General features: G+C 50.1%; 1 protein-coding gene across 1 annotated transcript in view; it reads left to right on the forward strand.

Annotated features, from left to right (window-relative positions):
• TMEM59L (transmembrane protein 59 like) overlaps window positions 1-20,554 on the forward strand; it is a 45,564-nt gene that overhangs the window by 18,757 nt on the left and 6,253 nt on the right. Inside the window, exon 4 of the mRNA XM_029614449.1 lies at window positions 10,391-10,540. Coding sequence (XP_029470309.1) covers window positions 10,391-10,540 — 150 coding nt within the window. The remainder of the gene's footprint in view (window positions 1-10,390; window positions 10,541-20,554) is intronic.

Consider the following 20,554-nt stretch of genomic DNA (forward strand, 5'->3'; position numbering starts at 1 on the left):
ATCCTGTCATACTTGGATGGGAGAGTCTTGTCATGGGCATCTACCTCGTGGCAATGCAAGGACCCTATTTTGCAGGACATAGAAGGATTTATGGACTTGTTTAAATCTGTTTTTGATGACCCTGCTCGTATGTCTGTTGCCGGGTTTGCTTTAGTGGATTTGAAGCAAGGCAACAGATCATTGGCTGAATTTGCCATAGAATTTAAGGCTCTTGCAGCGGAACTTCGCTGGGACCCCAGATGTCTCAAGACTCTCTTCTACAGAGGCCTGGATACCCGCTCGAAAGATGAGCTGGCTGCTCGCCAGACACCTGACTTGCTGGAAGAACTGATAGCCTTAGCTACTCGGATTGATAGTTGGCTCTGAGACAAGGTGAAGGAACTTCGGCCTAAGGTGTTAACTGGGTTGAAACAGGCCAGTACCCCTGCACCTCGGATGGGTCCAGCAAATCCAGCTGTTGATAAATTGAACCGATGCAACTTGGTCATGGTCATTTGACCTCAAAGGAGAGAAGACTTTGGAAGAAACGCGGCCTGTGCATGTACTGTGGTCAGTCCGGCCATGACGTCTCTACATGCTCCATTCATCCAGGAAACAGACAGGCCTAAGTCCCGCGGGAGTACTGCTCTTGGGCCATACTGCGTTATCTCCTCCGCTCTCTCGTTCAGTTTCTGTGACTTCTGAACCAGCAACGGTTCGGACCCCTGCCCTGTTGGACTCAGAGGCAGGAGGCAACCTTATTCTCAGATGTCTTGTGGAAGACCTGAGGAGTCCCTTCTTCAAATTAGAAGATCCATTACTGCATCACAACTTGAAGTGAGCCTTGGCCATTCTTTTACCTCGCCACTTCTCTTGAGGATCTTAATGACATCCACAGCAGTTCTACTCCTGGCTGCTGATATTCATAGCGGTTGCGATGATCGCCATGGCTAAATGGCGCTCTACATCTTTACTGTCTTCACGGACTATAACTTAGAGATATCTGCTACGATGGTTTCATTCAGAAGTTTCACTCAGAAGTTGTGTCTGAAGTTCTACAGCACAATTAGATCCGAAGAAGATATCTCTAGCTACCAGCCTGTTTGAATTGCTGGTGCTGCCACCATCTCTCTTCCAGCTTCATCTATGGAAGAGTTATCCAGAAATGGGTTTTTGGACGTACCCCAACATCGCCACTTCCGTTGAAGTCTCAGTGGCATCTATAGCAGTTAGCTATTGCTGCTAAATACTACCATCTCTCATCCAGCATCTTCTACTGGAGAGTCATCTTTAGAAGTGGATTTTGGACATACTTCAACATCACATTAATGTAAGAATGTCGGTATATAAATTATAAAATTATAAATAAATCACCACTTCCACTGAATTCCTCAGTGATGTCCATAGCAGCTCTACCCATTGCTGCTGATATCATCAGTAACACTCTGTAAGATTCTTCCAAATCTCAAGATTCATCTGTCACCATTGCAGAAGACAAATTAGAAATCAAGATCAAAGAGATTCTGGATGTTCGCTACAGAGGCAAGACTTTTGCATACCTTCTGATTTGGGAAGGCTTCGGCCCCGATTTGATCACTTGGGAGCCTCAGACCAATATCTTGGATAATGAGATGCTTCATCAGTTTCACCTCGTGTATCCTTTGAAACCTAAGCTTGGTACCTGAAGAGGAGATCGCCCTTTGAAGGGAGGTACAATTGCGTCCGTCGCTGCTCGACGCCCCCACTCCGCCCTTTTTACCTCTGTGACGTCTTCCTCCGGGTCTGATGAAGGGTTAGCTGCCGCGGCGTCTTCTTGCCGTCTCCCTCCGGCGTCCCCGGACCGGACGACACTGCAGATCCGCCATGTTGTCTGATGACGTAGGGCGCACGTGCTCCGATTGATGTACCAGCAAGGGCGCGAACCTCAGGGGTGTCCCCTGAGATGACGTCATCTGCTTCCAATATAAAAGGTCTCAGTATTTGCTAACGAATCGAATTAGCAAGGAAATGCAAGGGATTCATTCCAAGCTACTCTGCCTCCTCAGACTTACCAGGGGTACCCGCTCTTCGGGGGCTTCGCTCTCTTTTCTTTATTTCAGATTGCAGATAGGAACCGGTACTAACTCCTCGAGGGCCCATGTTCCTGAACACTCTGAAGATTCTCTACTGCCTGGAAGCTATTGCAGATACAGACATTTGTGAGTTACCATCGCTCTCTCAGAGCTTTCCCTGGAACCAGGTACTCGGTCCTCGAGGGCCTAACCCTTTCCAGCTACTGAGCCTCCTTAAGACCTTATGTGAGTTTTGTCATCCAGTTCTGGCTATGAACACAGCATACCCTGTCTACTCACTATCTATAGTTTCTCTACAGCTCAGCAACCCTGGGATCGCGGTTCCAGTTCCTGAGGGACTTCAGCCCTGCCGGTCATATCAGCTTACTACTGCCACCTCTGGTGGTTCTACTAACCTATCTAATAAAAGAACTATCTGTGTCTGTCTCCATACTCAAGCCTAGCTGGTGGTCCCTCTCAGGATATCCTCCTGGGGGCGCTGTCATCTGCCCAAGGATCCACTTATCTACATTCCTTTACAGCCGAGTGCCCTATCCAAGCACTCTCCATTGCTACTCCTTCCCATCAGGAGTCTTCAGCAACAGATCCATAACAGATTGCAACTCCGCAGTCTATATGTTAATAGATTGCTAATTCCTCATGGACAACCCTAACAGATTGCTAACTCCTCCCTTTACAGGAGTCGATTCATAACAGATTGCTAAACTCCTTCTTCCCCTATGCATAACAGATTACTAACTCCTCCCTTCTTCCCCTATGCATAACAGATTACTAACTCCTCCCTTCTACAGGAGCTGAGCATAACACTGAGCAGGTCTGTTCAATTTGTACCCAATGTTTTGCCATTGGAACACGATGCCAGTCAATGATGGGGCGAAGCTGCGATGCAGCGTATTACCAGGACAGGTTTGGGAGTCCCAAGCCCCCTTCAAGCTTGTTTTGAAAAAGAACAGGCTACCCTAGGAGGGCGGTGCCGCCAAATGAATCGCATCAATTTCTTTTTGCCAGCGTTTTAGAGTCGTGTATGCTAATGGGATTGGAAGAGTTTGAATTAGATATAGTAGTCTCGGCAAGATATTCATCTTAATGACGGCAATCCTGCCAAGCCAGGAAATGGTAAGGCGTGACCATCAATCCATGTCCCTCTCTATTGTCTGGAACAAGGGGACATAGTTCATTTGAAAAAGATCGGATAGATTTTTACCTAGATAGACCCCTAAATATTTAATTTTGGACTGAGCCCATTTAAATGGATGATTGGATTTCAAATACGTTGTAGTTTGGGAATCGCATGAAACATTCAATATTTCCGACTTATCCCAATTAATTTTAAAGCCATAAAGTGCACTAAAGGAAGCCAAATTATTTTCAATAGCCTGCAGTGAAGTGTGGGGATTACTAACTGTAAAGAGAATGTCATCTGCAAACAACGAAAGCTTGTAGGTCTCTGTTCCTAAGGTAAAGACATCAATGAGAGCATTATTACGGATGGTAATGGCCAACGGTTCAAAAAATATGGTGAATAGTATGGGTGAGAGGGGACAACCTTGTCTAGTGCCCCATTGTACATTAAAAGTATCCGAATATCCCCCATTTATTTTCAGACACGCTTTGGGTTTATTATAAAGGGCTTGGATCCAATTATAAAAGGAGTCACCAAAGTTCATAACCTTCAGAGTCTCAAAGAGGAAAGGCCAAAGCACCATGTCGAAGGCTTTTTATGCATCAATAGCAAGGAGAGCATGGGCAGGTTCTGATTATGCGCCCCCCAGATTATATTTATAATTTTCCGAACATTGTCGCTGGCCATCCTGCCTGGAATGAAACCAGCTTGGTCCGGGTGAATAATATGGGCAATAAAGCCATTCATCCGGGTTGTAAGCACTTTGGCCAGTAGCTTTAAATCAAGATTAATCAGGGATATTGGGCAGTATGAGCCACAGAGTGTGGGGGTCGCGGCCTAGCTTGGCTATAATTGTAATGCCTGCCAGGTTTGAATCTGGTAGTAAAGAGCCTCCAGTCCATAGGTGATTAAATAATGTTTGCAGATGTGCAACCAGCTGAGGGGCCTTCGCCCCTCCCATTGGGACTGGGAGCCTTTCCTGCTTTGAGACCTCTAATAGCCAGCAGCAGTTCTGGGGTGGAGATATATACATTAAGGAGGTCCCTCATCTCCATAGTGAGATGGGGAAGCGAAATGGAGCTCAAATATGAATGTATGGCCTCTGGGGCAATCTGGGATACAGCAGTGTATAAAGTTTGGTAAAATTTGAGGAATTGCTGGCCAGTCTCTGATGAAGTTGATAATATCTCACCTAGGTCATTTTTAATTTTTAGGATATAATTTTGAAAGGTAAGGTTTTCAGTTTATTGGCCAACAGCTTCCCTGCCTTCTCACCTCCTTCACAGTGCTCTTAGCGAGAGAGTTCCAGGGAATAAGCGATACAATCAGCTTCCAATCTATGGAGATCCTCTCTGGTTTAGTGAGGCGAGTCGAAATAGCTGGGGATCCGCTCTGAATATGTTGCTTTGAGAAAAGGCATATCTCATCCCGTAACTGGGAGCTTGCCTCATTCTTTCATTTCTTGAGAAACGAGGAGCGAGAAATAAAGAGGCCTCTGATGAATGCCTTAAAACAAACCCCGACCACGACAGGGGAATCAGCAGAGCCATCACTGGTTCCGAAGAAGTCATTAATGGCTTGGGAAATGTCTTGTACATAGGATGGATCATTCAATATAGAATTGTTAAGTCTCCAAAACCGCCTTCCCACTCTGTCCCCCTGCATGTCCAGGCTAATAGGAGCATGGTCTGACCATGAGATGATACCTACCTTGATATTCTGAATGTAGTGGAAAAGTGACTTAGTTACCAAGATATAATCTATTCAGGAATAGGAATCATGTAGTTTGGAATAATAACTATAGGATCGGGAGCGAGGGTATTGGAGTGTCCAAAGGTCCACTAGCTGCAGATCGTTCATGAGATCCTTAAGAACCCTGCTGTGTAATTTTGCAACCGGTGTGTGTCCCTTAGAGGTATCTAAATAATGAGAGAGAGCTACATTAAAGTCACCCCCCAGTATTAACAAGCCCACACTATGCTGTAACAAGATTTGGTGAAGTTCTTGAAAGAAAGCAACCTGTTCTCTATTAGGAGCATAAACTATAGAGGGACCCATTCACTTTAATGCGGAGTAATAGATACCTGCCTTTAGGGTCTGAAAGGCAGTAGGTGCATTCAAATATAAAATTTTGCAGAAATAGTATACCGACCCCAGTATATTCTGCTAATTTATTGTTGGGCGTAAAGTATTGTCATTTGTATTTGGGTGATCTCATCAGATACTCATACCTCTTAGATAAAGGGGTCTCTTGAAGGAACACTATTTCAGGCAGTTTTAAATCAAGTTCCCGAAAAAGGAGGCTCCGCTTCTGCAGTGAGTTTAACCCCTTAACATTTAAGGCCTTAATACATATTTTAGCCATTTATGTAGATTTTGGGTATAAATCAAAGGCATGGGCTCAACCCTCGCGCAATGATAAGTTGGGCAGTTCCCCAGCTGAGGGCACAGCGTGATGCGCCGCTCCACCAATAAACAGTAAACCTAGTAGGGAATATGACCCAAGGCAGACAACATAGATTAAGAAGGGAGAGGTAACTCCTGTTGCGTTTGAGGGATTATCTGCAAATACAATAAAAAACCAGTAAACAGCACTAAACCCATGGGGACGAGATTTGTCCCCTATGGACTGATTGTTGCCTGCCTTTCCCTCCCTGCAGGCTACACACTCTCCCGATCTGGGGGGTATTATTGTCATAAATGGGGACGAGATCCCCCCACCGCCTATATGGCAAAAACTTATAACAGTAAGATAGAGAGCATAAAGTATTATCAAAAACCTCCTCTAAGAGAAAGCTGTGGGCTACAGTCTCCCTTTTAAATTCAGAATAGCAAGATGTCTGCCTATTCATAAAAGAGCTAGATCAAGATAGTCTGAGATACTCACAGATCTCCTTGGTTGGAAGTTCATATTGTGGCTTGGCTGGGTTGGGATCCACCCGAATGCCTTCGCAATCTGCTATTCCTTTTTCCAACTCTGCCAAGTGGGAGTGGGAGACCTGCAGATGATGATTTAGATGAGCTGGCCTGGACCAAGGTGCTGGTAAAGTCCCGAGGTGTAAGGATAGGAAGAGCCTCGGTCGGTGAGCTGATTTTCAGGCCTATAAAGTAAAGTCCGCGGAAGAGCGGGCAACCGTCCGCTCTCCCGGCGCGCGCGATGCAGTATTTAAATTAGATCCGGCGGTAGATCCGGGCAAAAGGAGCGGTGGCTGTCAGTGGGTTTGACAGCCGACGCTCAATTTTGCTGGCATCGGTTCTTGAGCCCGCTGACAGCCACGGGCTCGGAAACGGACGCGGGCTGAATTCACATTTTTTTTTTTTTTTTTTTTACTCTTCAGGACCTCCGACTTAATATCGCCATGATATTAAGTCGAAGAGTGCACAGAAAAGCAGTTTTTACTGCTTTTCTGTGCACTTTCCCGGTGCCGGAAGAAATTACCTTTGGGTCGGCGCTAATTTCTGAAAGTAAAATGTGCGGCTTGGCTGCACATTTTACTTTCTGTATCCCGCGCGCATACCTCCCCTTACTGAATAAGGGGTAAGGGAAAACGCGAGTCCAAGAGCAGGCTAACAGTGCGCTCTGTCGGAGAGCACTGTACTGTTTGTTTGTGTACTGTACTGTTTGTGAGATACCCCTTCCAGGGAAAAGGAGAGTCCAAAAGGGTGCAGCCAGCGGTACTGGAAGTTATCCTTTCTGAGGAAGGATGTAATTTCCCGGAGTGAGTAACGATTCTGCAGTATAGCTTGCGACAGATCAGCATATATAGAGATCTCTTGATCTTCCCATCACGCGCATGTTATAAAATCCGGGCTTGGCATGCGCAAGGGGGTGCACACATGTGCACCTTGTGCGCGCCAAGCCCGAGGGGAGCCCCGATGGCTTTCCCTGTTTCCTCCAAGGCTGCTCCGAAATCGGAGCGGTCCTCCAAGGGAACTTTTTTGTGGCCCCCCCCACTTTCCCCTATCTAACCCACCCCCCAGCCCTAACTAAATCATCCCCCCTACCTTTATTACAAAAGTTACGCCTGCCGGCTCGCCATTCCCCAGCACAGTCCACTGTGCTGGAGGATTTGTCCCCGGACCGCTGCCACGTCCCAGGACCCGCCCCTTTTTCGAAGCTCCGGGACATACTCGCGTCCCGAGGCTTGCGCGCCTGTGCAAAATAGGCTCAGCGCGTGCAGGGGCAGATTTTCTCAGGTTAAGCGTGTAGCCTTTGAAAATCTGCCCCCATGTGTTTTGGGCTTTAGCGGCCTGCAAAACCTGTTTTTTTACTGTGAAGTCATGAAAGCAAGCCACTATGTCACGGCCCCGGTTTGGAAGGGGGGCTCGTATGGCCCTGTGAGCTCTGTCAAGTTTAATTTCTGGAGGTATAAAGTCCCCTTCGCGATTTTCGCTTTTAATTTCCGGGTATCCGATTGAAGCTCTGTGCAAGATGTTGTGGTATGTTTAATCATCTCCGCCTGGCTATCTAGTCTGATATCCAGGTCATCTATTCTGTGGCCCATCGTTGACATTTCCTCCTTGAGCTCCTCCATATGTGAAATCATCTCTTGATGGTAAGATTTGATGTCGGCTCTCAAGCTCGCGAACCACTCTCAAAATTCGGCCCTCGTGGGGTGCTCTGAGGTCGGCTGGTTAGATTGTTCAGCAAGACCGGCGTCCCTGTTAGCAAACGGAGAAAGCGAATCGGTGCCATCTTGAGCTTCGCCCGCACCTACCTCACACTTGGACAGTCCTCCTTTGTTCTAAGAAAAACGCTGGAAGTCGACATTTTTCTTCTTCGCTGCCATAGCAGGGCTTTGAGGGACGCCCTGAATCTTTGTTTGGTTGATTTTGAGTGGGTTTTGTTCGGATGGTAAGTAATTAATCTCGGCTGCGGCAGGAGCTCTTAATTCAAGCTGCTATCCCCATCCATGACATCACTTCCCCCCTCCGGTTTCGGTTCTAATTTTGCAGATGTTCATTGGAGAACCTTCCGCAGTGGTTTGGATTTTTGCAGTAGCTCCCGTGATGGTCAGTGGTTGTATGCATCCTTTTTTTGGCCCGGCACAATTCCTCCTCTTCTTTTCAGGGCTTCCAAATCCGATGGAAGCAGCCCCCCCTATGTACATCCATTAGCAACCAGACTGGCGGTTTCCCCCATATTTTTGTAATTCCGTCTGTTCTTGGCAATCCCATCTGCTTAGGGCTCGCAGCTCATTGCGGAAGCTGGCACGCATGCACCTGACCCAAAAATCGCTCGCCACATATCGAACCTGGATCTCCTGCATAGAGCTGGCCCAGCTGTGATTTTCATTAGTGAATAGGGGGGAGCAGGACCTTAGGCGTCGCTTCCTTAAAAAGACTTATGTCTCTTGGCGCCTTTCTCTTCGTGAGATAATGTCCACTGTGGCCCATGGGGATGGGGGTGTCTATTATTCTGAGAGAGATCTGCGTGCTTTACTTCATTTTTGGGGGGGGATAGCCCGTGTCGCTTTAGGATGTATGTGCTCTCCATGCCATGTTAGATGGTGGTGGGGGGGGGGGGGGGTGAGAAGCAAGGGGGCAAAAGTGGAGATCAGGAGGGCACTGTGGCGTTATAGCAGAAAGGGAAAAGCTGACAGCAGAGCGGTCTCTCAGACTTGTATCTGCTGTCTCATCGTACATGCCTGTATAACACAATTTGTCGACCTATCTTTGGGGGAGTGGAGGTATTCACTTCCAAGCTGGAATTTTTCACCTGTCTCTCCCCATCATGTGCTGGAGCAGATCGAATTCATGACAGCTGAATCACGCGATACGGGGTGGGGGAGGCAGAAATCAGACTTTGCAAAATAATCGGCGAACGTGTGCCTGGAATTCCTTGGCTTTGAGACAGGGGGCAGCCGTCCCTTTTTAAAAAGCTCTCTCTCGCTCTCTCTCTCTCTCTCATTTCACATCTTTAGCTGATTACAAACAGCTGGAGGCCAACTTGTGCCGAAAAACCAGAACAAAACCGAGGTTGATAGGGAATCATAACATTACCTTACTTCAAGAGGAGCTGCAAATTAAGGCAAAATCTGTTTTCTTTTGGCTGTAAAAATGAAACAGGAGGAATAGATTTAGGATGCTAATTAGGTACAGGATTTGACCTATTTTGTATTTTTTTTCCCTAAACCATGTTAATGTGGTATTTTAATGTGGTATTTTTCAGCTGACTGGAAAATCTGAAGCTGTATGCAAAACGTGGATAGTGGGGACTGGCTGTGTAAAGTCCCAGGAAAAAATAAGACTGCTTTTAATCGATACATGCAGACGATGCTTATTAACCCTCCTGTTGCTCCTGCCCCCTCCCCGGTCCTCTGAGGGTTGCCAATTGCCTCTGGTTGTCTAGGACAGGTGGATCTGGTCCTGGTTTTGCCCAGCTTTATACAGGACTTGAAATTCTGGTTGGGATTACACTTGGATTTGGGTCTGCCCGTTTTGGGTGGGGGAGGGGAGGGAGCCAGCTGTCAGTAAATATTGTCGCCTGACTTCAAGTCCAGGATGCAGAACTGAATGGGTCAAAGACTTGGGGCTTTTAAATCCAAAAGCGAGAGGAGGCAGGGCGTGGCGGGATCCTCGGATTTTCTCTTTACGCTAACTTGCACGTTTCCACCTTTCCCTGGATCGCCACGTGGGGAGTGCTGGCAGGCAGCTAGGGGAATTTTGCGTCCATAAGGGGAAACTTTTTTTTTTTTTTTATAATTTAGATCCCCAGTGCATTGTGTGGGGTTTGTGGAACCTTCTTCTCGTTCATTTATTCGATTTAATATTTTGCTTTCCTGTCATTTGAAATCGGGCGCTGCCAGTGCTCGAATGCTTCGGGATGGAGGGAGAGGGTTTGTCAGAATCCAGGACTGGCATAAAATCTCCCTCCTTGATCAGGGTCACTTGTCATCTGACCTTTGGTGAGATGTGCTTGCGTTCTGGGACTGTTTTCCCTCCTGCCTCTGTGATGAACGCTAGGCCCGTCTGGGATTATACCTTTCTGGGACCAGCTGGCTGTATTTTTAAATCCCATGACAACTTTTGTTTGCTGGTCTGCCCATACCAAATTTTCAGGACATGTTTTTTTTGGGGTGGTAGGGAGAGGGAAAGTGGACTGTGACAGGGTTTTGGGTTTCCCCCTCCTGGATCCACGCTTTTGCCTACCCATCCCAGAAAGGAGCCTTCATTATTTCAGGGCCAGCTTCTTACTTTTGTATTTTGCTTGCAGATCTCGAGTCCTGTTGGGCCTCCCTCATTTCGCTCTGTGTTGGACCTTGTCTCCGGTTTCTGCAGCAAGATTGTTGGCTCTGCAAAAAGTTTCTTCTCCACCTGGGCCCATTACCTGCAATCTGACAATGGCAAAGCAGAGGAGGTCCAGGTACAAGTGATTCTGACAAGCTGTACTTGTTCCCTGGTACCACCGCTTTTCAGCTCGTGGGTCAAGAGCCCTTTATCCCGTCCACTGCCCCTAAAACAAACTACCCAAGCAAAATACCATAGGCAAGAGAATTCCTGAAAAGGGAGCTAGACGTCCATATATTCAGGGCTGCCACCCAAGTTCAGTATCTCTCTAAACTGTGACTGCCAGAAACTGGGAGGATGTGACGGGGGATGGACTTTTCTTCTCATACCATGTTTCTTGTGCATTTCCTCCAAGCCCCTGCTGCCTGTCATTGCTCGATGCTGGGCAGCATGGACTGTAGGCTGAGCCAGGATAACAGGTCTTTCCTAACGCCCAGACAATTGAATTCAGGACTAGTGGGTTAAGCACCTCTACCACCAGGTGGAGACAGAGCAAACTGATGTCACAGTTTATATACTCCTGCAGTGACATCAGCCTGCCAGTATTAACCTTCTCCAGCAGATGGTGGACATGCATCTCCCTTCTGGGGATTACTTCAAATTTTAGAAGGAGAAATAAAAGGAGATTTAATTCACCCTGTTCTCCTGCAGTGATACCAAATGATCCTTCCCCCAGCTGAGAATTCCTGAGGTGATTTCTGTGGTCCCTCAGATAAGTGCCTTTGTCCAGTAGTTTGTTTTCTCAGTCGGTGTGGACTTAGGTGTTAAAATAGTTGAAAGGCAGTAGGTGTAGGAAGCCAAGCGTGGCGGTGACAATATATGCCCTCTCCCCCCACAGCCTGAGACTGTCTCTGTACTTAGCCAGGAAAGGCTGAGCTCAGGTACAGTAAAAAAAAAAAGAAAAAAGAAGGGTTGTTGGTAAGGCTTCCCCCTTCCTCCGTGCTTGGCGAGCCGTTCTGATGTTCGTTCCCATTCCCGAAGGAGGTAAAGGGACTTGGGCAGCCTGGTGGGTTGAGCAGCCCAGGTGGGCTAGGCCCCACTGTTAAGCTTTTCTCTGTGCACTGCGTAGGAGGCTGTGGCGGTGTTTTTGCATGCTTTTTTCTAAGCGTTAGGCTGCCCTCTTCAGGACCATCGGTGCGTGCAAGTGCATCTGGCTGTGCATCCAAGATGTGCGCCCAGTTTTCGGATGCTTAGTCGGATGCCTGCTTGGGCGTCCAGATGGTAGCAGCTTCCGTGTTAGGCACGCGCTTCCCTGTGCGCACAATTTGGCTGCATTAGTTGTGCGCTTAAGTTTGGAAGAGCGGAAGTACGCCTACTTTTGGGACACCTAAATTTTGTGTCCCTAAATTTTAGACATATATTTTACAGTGTGAATTCAGCTGGACGCACACCTTCAATTGTCTGTTAAAAGTACTGACAGACTGATGGTGCCTGTGGTTAAGAAACCTAAGCACCTTTCCCTCGTGCTAACTGTCATATTTGGGCATCTCAGCCTGGTGTGCCCTCTAACTTGTGCCAGCACTGCTTAGAGGTTCAGGGAAAATTATCATCCTCTGATTTTACTAAGCCTGGTTCTTCCCAACCTGATGACGGTCTTAACTGGTTCGTCAGCGGGGGAAGGTAGCTCAGTGGGCACAGCAAAGATGCCTTCTGGTTTGGCATGGATCCTTCTGCCTTTTCCTGGGTTGAATTTTTTCAAGGATTGCAATGTAATATGGACAAGTGTAAGATGATGCACATAGGGAAAATTAACCCATGCTGTAGTTACACGATGTTAGGTTCCATATAAGGAGCTACCACCCAGGAAAAAGATCTAGGCGTCATAATTTATTTATTTATTTATTTCACATTTTTCTATACCGAGCTTCATGGTTGAATACCATATCAGATCGGTTTACATCGAACGAGGGATAGAAACTTGTAACCAAAAAACAGAACAATAAGTTATAATCAGAAAGAGAGCAAGAATAATGGATAATATATTGAAATATATATATATATATATATATATATATATAATATATTGAAATCGTCGGTTCAGTGTGCTGCGGAGGTCAAAAACACAAACAGAATGTTGGGAATTATTAGAAAGGGAATGGTGAATAAAACGGAAAATATCATAATGCCTCTATATTGCTCCATGGTGAGACCGCACCTTGAATACTGTGTGCAATTCTGGTTGCTGCATCTCAAAAAATATATAATTGCGATGGAGAAGGTACAGAGAAGGGCGACCAAAATGATAAAGGGGATGGAACAGCTCCCCTATGAGGAAAACTAAAGAGGTTAGGACTTTTCAGCTTGGAGAAGTGGCGGCTAAGGGGGGATATGATAGAGGTGTTTAAAATCATGAGAGGTCTAGAATGGGTAAATGTGAATCAGTTATTTACTCTTTCGGATAATAGAAGGACTAGGGGACACTCCGTGAAGTTAGCATGTGGCACATTTAAAACTAATCGGAGAAAGTTCTTTTTCACTCAACGAACAATTAAGCTCTGGAATTTGTTGCCAGAGGATATGGTTAGTGCAGTTAGTGTAGCTGGGTTTAAAAAAGGTTTGGATAAGTTCATGGAGGAGAAGTCTTAGATAATAGCCACTGCTATTACTGGCATCAGTAGATTGGGATCTGCTTAGTGTTCGGGTAATTGCCAGGTACTTGTAGCCTGGATTGGCCACTGTTGGAAACAGGATGCTGGGCTTGATGGACCCTTGGTCTGACCCAGTATGGCAATTTCTTATGTTCTTAACCTTTCTTCAGGCACAGTCCTCAGCCCCGTCCAATCCTGTCAGGTCAGAGTCGCAAGCGGTGACCTATCACTCACCCAGTACTACTGTTAAGCGCCAAAGTACACCTAGGTTGGCAGCAGGTCCTCCCAACAGGAATCCGGATGGCACGGATGATGAGGCCGATCCTGACTCTCTGGAGGATGGGGAAATTTCTCTGGAACTGTATAGGACTATGCTCCGGTTCTTTCATGGAGATGAGCTACCAGCTCTGATTTCCCAGACGATAAAGATGCTGGGAATACCTGGGGCAGATTCCATGTTTGAATCAAAGAAAAATTCCATTTTGGTTTCTTTGCGTAAAGCCTCTTGTTTTTTTTCCCTGTTATTGAGGCCATTCAAGAATTGATTGATCTTGAGTGGGGCGCCCCAGAGGCAAATTTCAAAGGGGGTCGGGTTTGGAAGGCCTGTACCTTCTGGATCCAGTGGTAAGAGAGTGTTTCTGTTTTCCGGAAGTCTGTGCCATCTCCAAGCGGACAACTATCCCCGTGAAGGGAGGATCGGCCTTGAAGGATGTGCACGATGGAAGGATTGAGGCCATCCTTAAGCAAGCATTTGAAGCAGTGGCAATGATTTGCGGGTAGCTTCCTGTTGTTCCCTGGTGGCTCGCTCTTGTTCACTTCTCTCTCAGGAGGTCGATGAATCTTGTGTGAATTCCAGGGCAGTAGTGGAGCCAGCAGCCACCTTTTTGGCAGATGCGGGCTGCGATTTGGTCTGCACCTCAGCCTGAGGGGTGGCTTCAGTAATAGCGGCCAGGCGTCAGTTATGACTGAGAAATTGGTCAGCAGATGCGACCTCTTAGGCTAATCTTATGAAATTACCCTTTAAAGGCTCGCTTTAGTTTGGGAGCGAGTTGGAGAAACAGGCCAGTAAGTGGGGTGAATCCTCGGTTGCCGGAGGATAAGAAGCAGATGCCGCGCTCCTTTGGCATGAGAGGTCGTACCAGGGGATCCAAGCGGTTTCATCCCTTCAGCAGAGTGACCTTTCAGAAAAATCGATCTTTTGGTAGGTCTCATCCCTTTCGTCCCAGACAGCCCTGATGGGGCGCAGGCTCGGGTAGTGGAACCTCCCGAGCCTCCCAGTGAAGGTTTGCGGACCCACCCCTGGGAACAGGAGATAGGGGGTCGTCTCTCTCTCTTTTGTCAGAGATGGGTCGAAGTCACATCGGACCAGTGGGTCCTGGTGGTGAAACGAGAAGGATATGCACTGGAATTCTGCAGTGTTCCTCGGGACGTGTTCATGGTGTCTAACTGCCACTCCCCACAGAAGAAGCAGGCAGTGGTGTGTACATTGTCAAGACTCCTCAGTCTGAGGGCTGTGGTCCCAGTGCCCACTTCTCAAGAAAATACGGGCTGGTATTCCGTCATTTGCGGGTGATTCATTTTTGCATGGAAACATTACGCTCAGTGATAATGACCATGCAGTCGGGGGAATTTCTGACCTCCTTGGATCTGTCTGAGGCGTACCTCCATTTTCCCATCTGATTGGAGCACCAGTGTTTTCTGCATTTCGTGGTGTTGGGATCTATTGTGGCAGGGACCTGTTCTTCACGAAGGTCCAACTCTATTTTGTCTTATGGTATGGCCCTTGAAATGGCTCAGTTGCTGAAGTGTGGATATTCTACTGTGGTGATTGCCACCTTGCTAAGAGCAAGAAAGTTCTCCACTTCCTTAGCCTATGTGTGGGTTTGGTGAGTGTTTGAGGCTTGGAGTGAAGATTGAGGTGTTCTTCCTCCGGTTAAGATCCTGCTCATTTTGGAATTCTTGCAGGATGGATTGAGTAAAGGCTTGGCCTTTAATTCCTTAAAGGTAAAGGTAGCAGCTCTTGCCTGTTTCAGGGGTCAGGTGAATGGTGGGATCCTTATCGGCTCTTGAAAGGAGTGAAACATCTTCGTCCTCCCTTGTGGTTACTGGTACCCTTGAGGAGTCTTAATCTAGTTTTGGATTTCTTGGCGGGCTCTACCTTTCAACCAATGTGTAGCCTTTCCTTGCAGTTACTGACCTTGAAAAAGGTGTTTCTTGTGGCAATTTGTTCTGCACGTCGAATTTCTGAGGCTGCAGGCCTTGTCTTGCTGGGAACCTTTCCTTTGGGTGACTCCAGGGGCGATACAGCTGCGTTCTGTTCATTCCTTTTTGCCAAAAGTGGTCTCAGATTTTCACTTGAATCAATCCATTCCCTGTACGTACCTGGATCAGTCCAGACAGTGGGTTATGTCCCCAATCCAGCAGATGGAGTCAGCACAAGCTTTGAGGGGGCGTATCCATATATACTACTACCCCCTCTGCAGGAGTTCAGTATCTTCTGACTCCAGCAGATGCGAGTAGGGGAATCAGGCTTCCCCTCCTTTTCCTTTTTCTTCACTTTCTTGCTTGATTATGGCTTGTTGTTGTCTTTTTCTGTGGATCAAGTTTGTATCAAGTTTGTATTAAGTTTAAAAAAAAAAAAAAAAAAAGGCAGAGTTCTTTCAACTTCTGGGGAGTGGCTTATCTTCCTTGTCTCTTCTCTGCGGCCTTGCTGTTTATTTCTCGTTGCAGCCAGGGGTAAGTTTGTTTTTTCCTTTGTAGTTTTTTCCTTCACAGCTCAGCCCCCGGTGCCCGCGAAAGCCGGTGGAGCCGGCCTCTTCGCTCTTTACTCCCTCACCCGCGGCCATTTTACAGCTCCTCATGGGCTGCTGAGCCATTTAGGGAAAGATGTCTGGGGCGGGTCGTGTGGCCGGGAAGGCCCCCCCGCGGCACCCTCCTCTATTTTCGGACAGCGGGCAGTGCGGGCCGACCGGGCCCCCCCGCAGCGGCGCTTTTGTGCGCGTGGCCCCCCCCGTGGCTTTTTCTTTTCTCCTACTGCGATCCCGATGCCGCGGCTGTCCCGCTGTGCGGCCTGCGGAGACCTGGGGTCCCGGATTTCCCGGGAGGACATCTGTGCACGATGCCTTCCCGGGGGGGAAGGTACCTCACAGTCCCTGACTGATTTCTCTTTTTTGCCCGGGTGGCGCGGGCCGGCCACTCCGCCATTTTTGGCGGGAACGGCGGCCATTTTACATTCTGAGCGCCCTGAGGCGCAGGCCACGAGGGGGAACGGATCCCTGGAGGCCACGAGGGAGAACGGATCCCTGGAGGACTCTACCAGCGGGGGTGTTCCCCTGATTTTGGTGCAGGAACCAAGCACCCAGGGCCAGGGAGCAGGAACCACGCCGCCCCCGAAGCGCACCCGAGCAGGCCGGGGTTCTCTCCGGAGTTTATCCTGCTCATGCATACCGCTTATCTGCAGGGGCTGGAAGCACCTGTGGGACCCCCCCCTCCTAAGATCCCTCGGATGTCGCCCTCGACGCCGGCCCCCCCCGACCCTCCGGGAGTGGGGGCCTCCCGCTTTCCTACCCGGGTCCGATCCACGCCCGCGGCAGTGGGGGCGGTGCCAGACCCAGCGGGACATGGACTTGACCTCCCGGACGGGGGACAAGGGGACGGCACGCAGGAGGGGGATGATCCACGTACCCTACGCCTCTTCCAGAGGGAAGAGCTGGACGACCTCATCCCGCAGATCATCCAAGAATTAGATTTGGACCCGCCACCAGACCCGCCTGCCCCAGTAGCTCCCGCTGTCGTCACTTCTTCAAGGAAGGGAGATCCTGTCCTGGCGGCACTCCGGCCGAGGGCTCGGGCTTTTCCCATTCATGACTCGTTTTTACAACTTCTCACCAGGGAATGGGACACCCCGGAGGCCTCCCTGAAGAGCAGCCGGGCTATGGAAAAGCTGTACCCGCTCCCCGAAGATTTTCTGGACCTCATCAAGGTCCCAAAGGTGAACTCCGCAGTGTCGGCGGTCACGAAGAGGACGACTATCCCAGTGACGGGAGGTGCGGCGTTGCGGGACACACAGGATCGTAAGTTGGAAGTTTTCCTTAAGCGGGTTTTCGAGGTCTCCGCTCTGGGTATGCGGGCGGTGATGTGCAGTTCGCTTGCCCAGCGGGCTAGTCTCCTTTGGGTGCAACAACTCCTCACGTCTCAGAACCTGCCGTCCGATGAGGCTGCCCAGGCAGATCGGCTAGAAGCCGCAGTGGCGTATGGGGCGGACGCCTCGTACGACCTTTTTCGGGTCCTCGCAAGATCCATGGTTTCGGTAGTGGCAGCACGACGACTACTGTGGCTACGCAATTGGGCGGCTGATACGTCCTCTAAGTCGAGTCTGGGCTCTCTTCCCTTCAGGGGCAAGTTCCTCTTCGGGGAGGATTTGGACCAGATCATCAAGTCCCTGGGGGAGAACGCTGTTCATCGGCTGCCGGAGGATAGGTTTCGACCATCCAGAGCGTTTTCTTCTTCTCGGACCAGAGCCAGAGCGCAACGGCGCTACAGGGGATACAGACAGGCGGGCTCCCGGTCATCCGCCCCCAGGTCTCAGCCCTGGTCGCATTCCTTTCGCGGGCGTCGGCCCGCACGCACTACTCCTGGAACCGGGAACCCCTCTACCAAGTCTTCACAATGATGCCAGTCTCGCCCACTCACCTGTCCCCAGGATTGGGGGCCGACTAACGTATTTCTACGCGGAGTGGGCACGGAACACCTCGGACCAGTGGGTCCTGGATACCATAAAACACGGCTACGCATTGGAATTTGTCCGCCCCCCGCAGGGAAGGTTCATCTTTTCCCCCTGTGGCTCGGACCTCAAGAGAGGAGCGGTGCAGCTGACTCTGGACAGACTCCGGGAGATAGGCGCTATTGCGCCCGTGCCCTTCGGAGAGGTGGGCTCGGGCCACTATTCCATCTATTTCGTCGTACCAAAGAAGGACGGTTCCTTCCGGCCTATCCTAGACCTCAAGGAAGTCAACAAATCCCTTCGAGTCGTTCGGTTCCGCATGGAAACGCTCCGGTCAATGATTGCGGCGGTGCATCGGGGGGAGTTCCTCGCCTCCCTGGACTTAACGGAGGCCTACCTGCACATTCCCATCCGCCCGGACCACCACCGTTTCCTTCGTTTCAAAATTCTGGACCAGCATTTTCAGTTCACGGATCTCCTGTTCGGATTGGCGAGCGCCGCGCACCTTCACCAAGATCATGGTAGTCGTGGCGGCAGCTCTCCGGAAGGAGGGCATCCTGGTTCATTCTTATCTGGACGATTGGCTCCTCCGGGCGAAGTCATTCGATCATGGACGCTCAGCGGTGACTCGAGTAGTACGACCAAGAGCTCCCTCATGCCCTCGCAACGCTTGGGTTTTTTTGGGGGGCGACCTTTGACACCCTACTGGGCAAAGTTTTTCTGTGCCAGGACAAAGCTCAATCCTTGCGGGATCACACACGACGGTTCTCTGCATTACCAGAGCCCACCTCCTGGGACTACCTGCAACTCCTGGGAGTGATGGGGTCCACCATCGACCTTGTACCTTGGGCTTTCGCGCACCTCAGGACCTTACAGTGGGCGCTCCTCTCCCGTTGGAAACCAGTATCGCAGGACTACCAGATGATTCTCCCGCAGAATGCCAGGGACAGTCTGGGCTGGTGGTTGGATCCGCCGAACCTGGCCCGTGGCGTGTCCCTCGATCTGCCAAATTGGGTGGTGGTGACCACCGATGCCAGTCTAGCAGGCTGGGGTGCAGTCTGCGACTGAAGCGCCACACAGGGGACGTGGTCCACGGTGGAGGCGAAGTGGTCAATCAACCGTCTGGAAACCAGAGCGGTCCGGCTAGCTCTGCGACATTTCCTCCCGCTTCTTCGGAACCGGGAAGTCAGAATCCTATCGGACAACGCTACCACCGTGGCCTACATCAACTGACAAGGAGGCACGCGCAGCCCGCAGGTCGCGCTCGAGGCGGCGCTGCTGATGCAATGGGCGGAGCGTCATCTTGTCCGGCTAGCGGCCTCGCACATCGCCAGTGTGGACAACGTCCAGGCGGACTTCCTCAGTCGTCAACTGCTGGACCCCGGAGAGTGGTCTCTCTCCGACAAAGCGATGCAACTTCTCGTCCATCGGTGGGGGGCCCCCCACTTGAATCTGATGGCGTCCGCTCTCAGCGCCAAGGCTCTACGCTTCTTCAGTCGCCGGAGAGAGCGCGGCGCGGAGGGAGTGGATGCCCTGGTCCTCCCGTGGCCGCCACATCTTCTGCTCTATGCTTTTCCACCATGGCCCCTGGTGGGCAGGATGCTCCGCAGAATAGAAAGCCATCAGGGGACCGTGGTTTTCGTCGCCCCAGAATGGCCCAGGCGACCCTGGTTTGCGGACCTGCTACAGCTGGTGATCGACGGGCCAATCGGGCTGGGCACCTCCCCCAGCTCCTACATCAGGGCCCGGTATTTTTCGAGCAGGCAGAACTCTTTTGTCTTGCAGCCTGGCTTTTGAGAGGCGCCGCCTCTGGCGTCGGGGCTACCCGGAGGCGGTAGTATCCACGCTATTGCGGGCACGAAAGACATCGACGTCGGCGGCCTATGTTCGAGTCTGAAAGGTGTTCGAGCTGTGGTGTACCAGCCAGGCCACGAGACCCGCTAAGGCTTCTGTACCTCAGATCCTTCAGTTTCTACAGGCGGGGGTGGAAAAAGGGCTCGCCTATAATTCACTACAGGTTCAGGTGGCCGCCCTTGGTTCGCTGTTGAGCGATGGGGGCTCTCTTCTACAGTATCCTGACATTGCTCGTTTTCTCAAGGGTGTCAAGCATATACGTCCTCCGTTACGGGACCCTTGTCCCTCCTGGAGTCTTAACCTTGTGCTTCGCTCCCTGTCGGGACCACCGTTCGAGCCGCTGCGCAACGATAAAGGATCTCACTCTCAAGACTGTATTTCTTGTGGCCATCTGTTCCGCTCGACACATCTTGAAGCTGCAGGCTCTGTCATGTAGAGAGCCCTATCTCCGTTTCTCCGACTCTGGAGTTTCGCTTCGCACTGTTCCCTCCTTCCTTCCGAAGGTGGTTTCTGCATTCCATGTGAACCAGACGGAGGAGTTGCCGTCCTTCTCTTCCTCAGAGCCGAAGTTTCTCCGTCTCTTGAATGTCAAGCGCACTCTGCGCCTCTATCTGGAGGCTACAAATGAGTTCCGGACCTCTGACCATCTCTTCGTACTCTGGGCCGGTCCTAAGAAGGGGTCTCAGGCCTCGAAGACTACCATTGCCAGATGGCTGAAGGCCGGCATTGCTGCTTCCTACATTGGGGCGGGTCGGACTCCCCCACCCGGAATCGTAGCGCATTCTACACGTTCTCAGGCGGCTTCCTGGGCGGAGGTTCGCTCGGTATCCTCGCAGGAAATTTGTAGGGCAGCCACCTGGAAATCGTTACACACGTTCGAGGCACTATCGTCTGCACCTCGCCTCTTCGGTCTCTGGACACTTTG

This window comes from Rhinatrema bivittatum, chromosome 8 (assembly GCF_901001135.1).
Source record: "Rhinatrema bivittatum chromosome 8, aRhiBiv1.1, whole genome shotgun sequence".
Taxonomy (NCBI): domain Eukaryota; kingdom Metazoa; phylum Chordata; class Amphibia; order Gymnophiona; family Rhinatrematidae; genus Rhinatrema; species Rhinatrema bivittatum.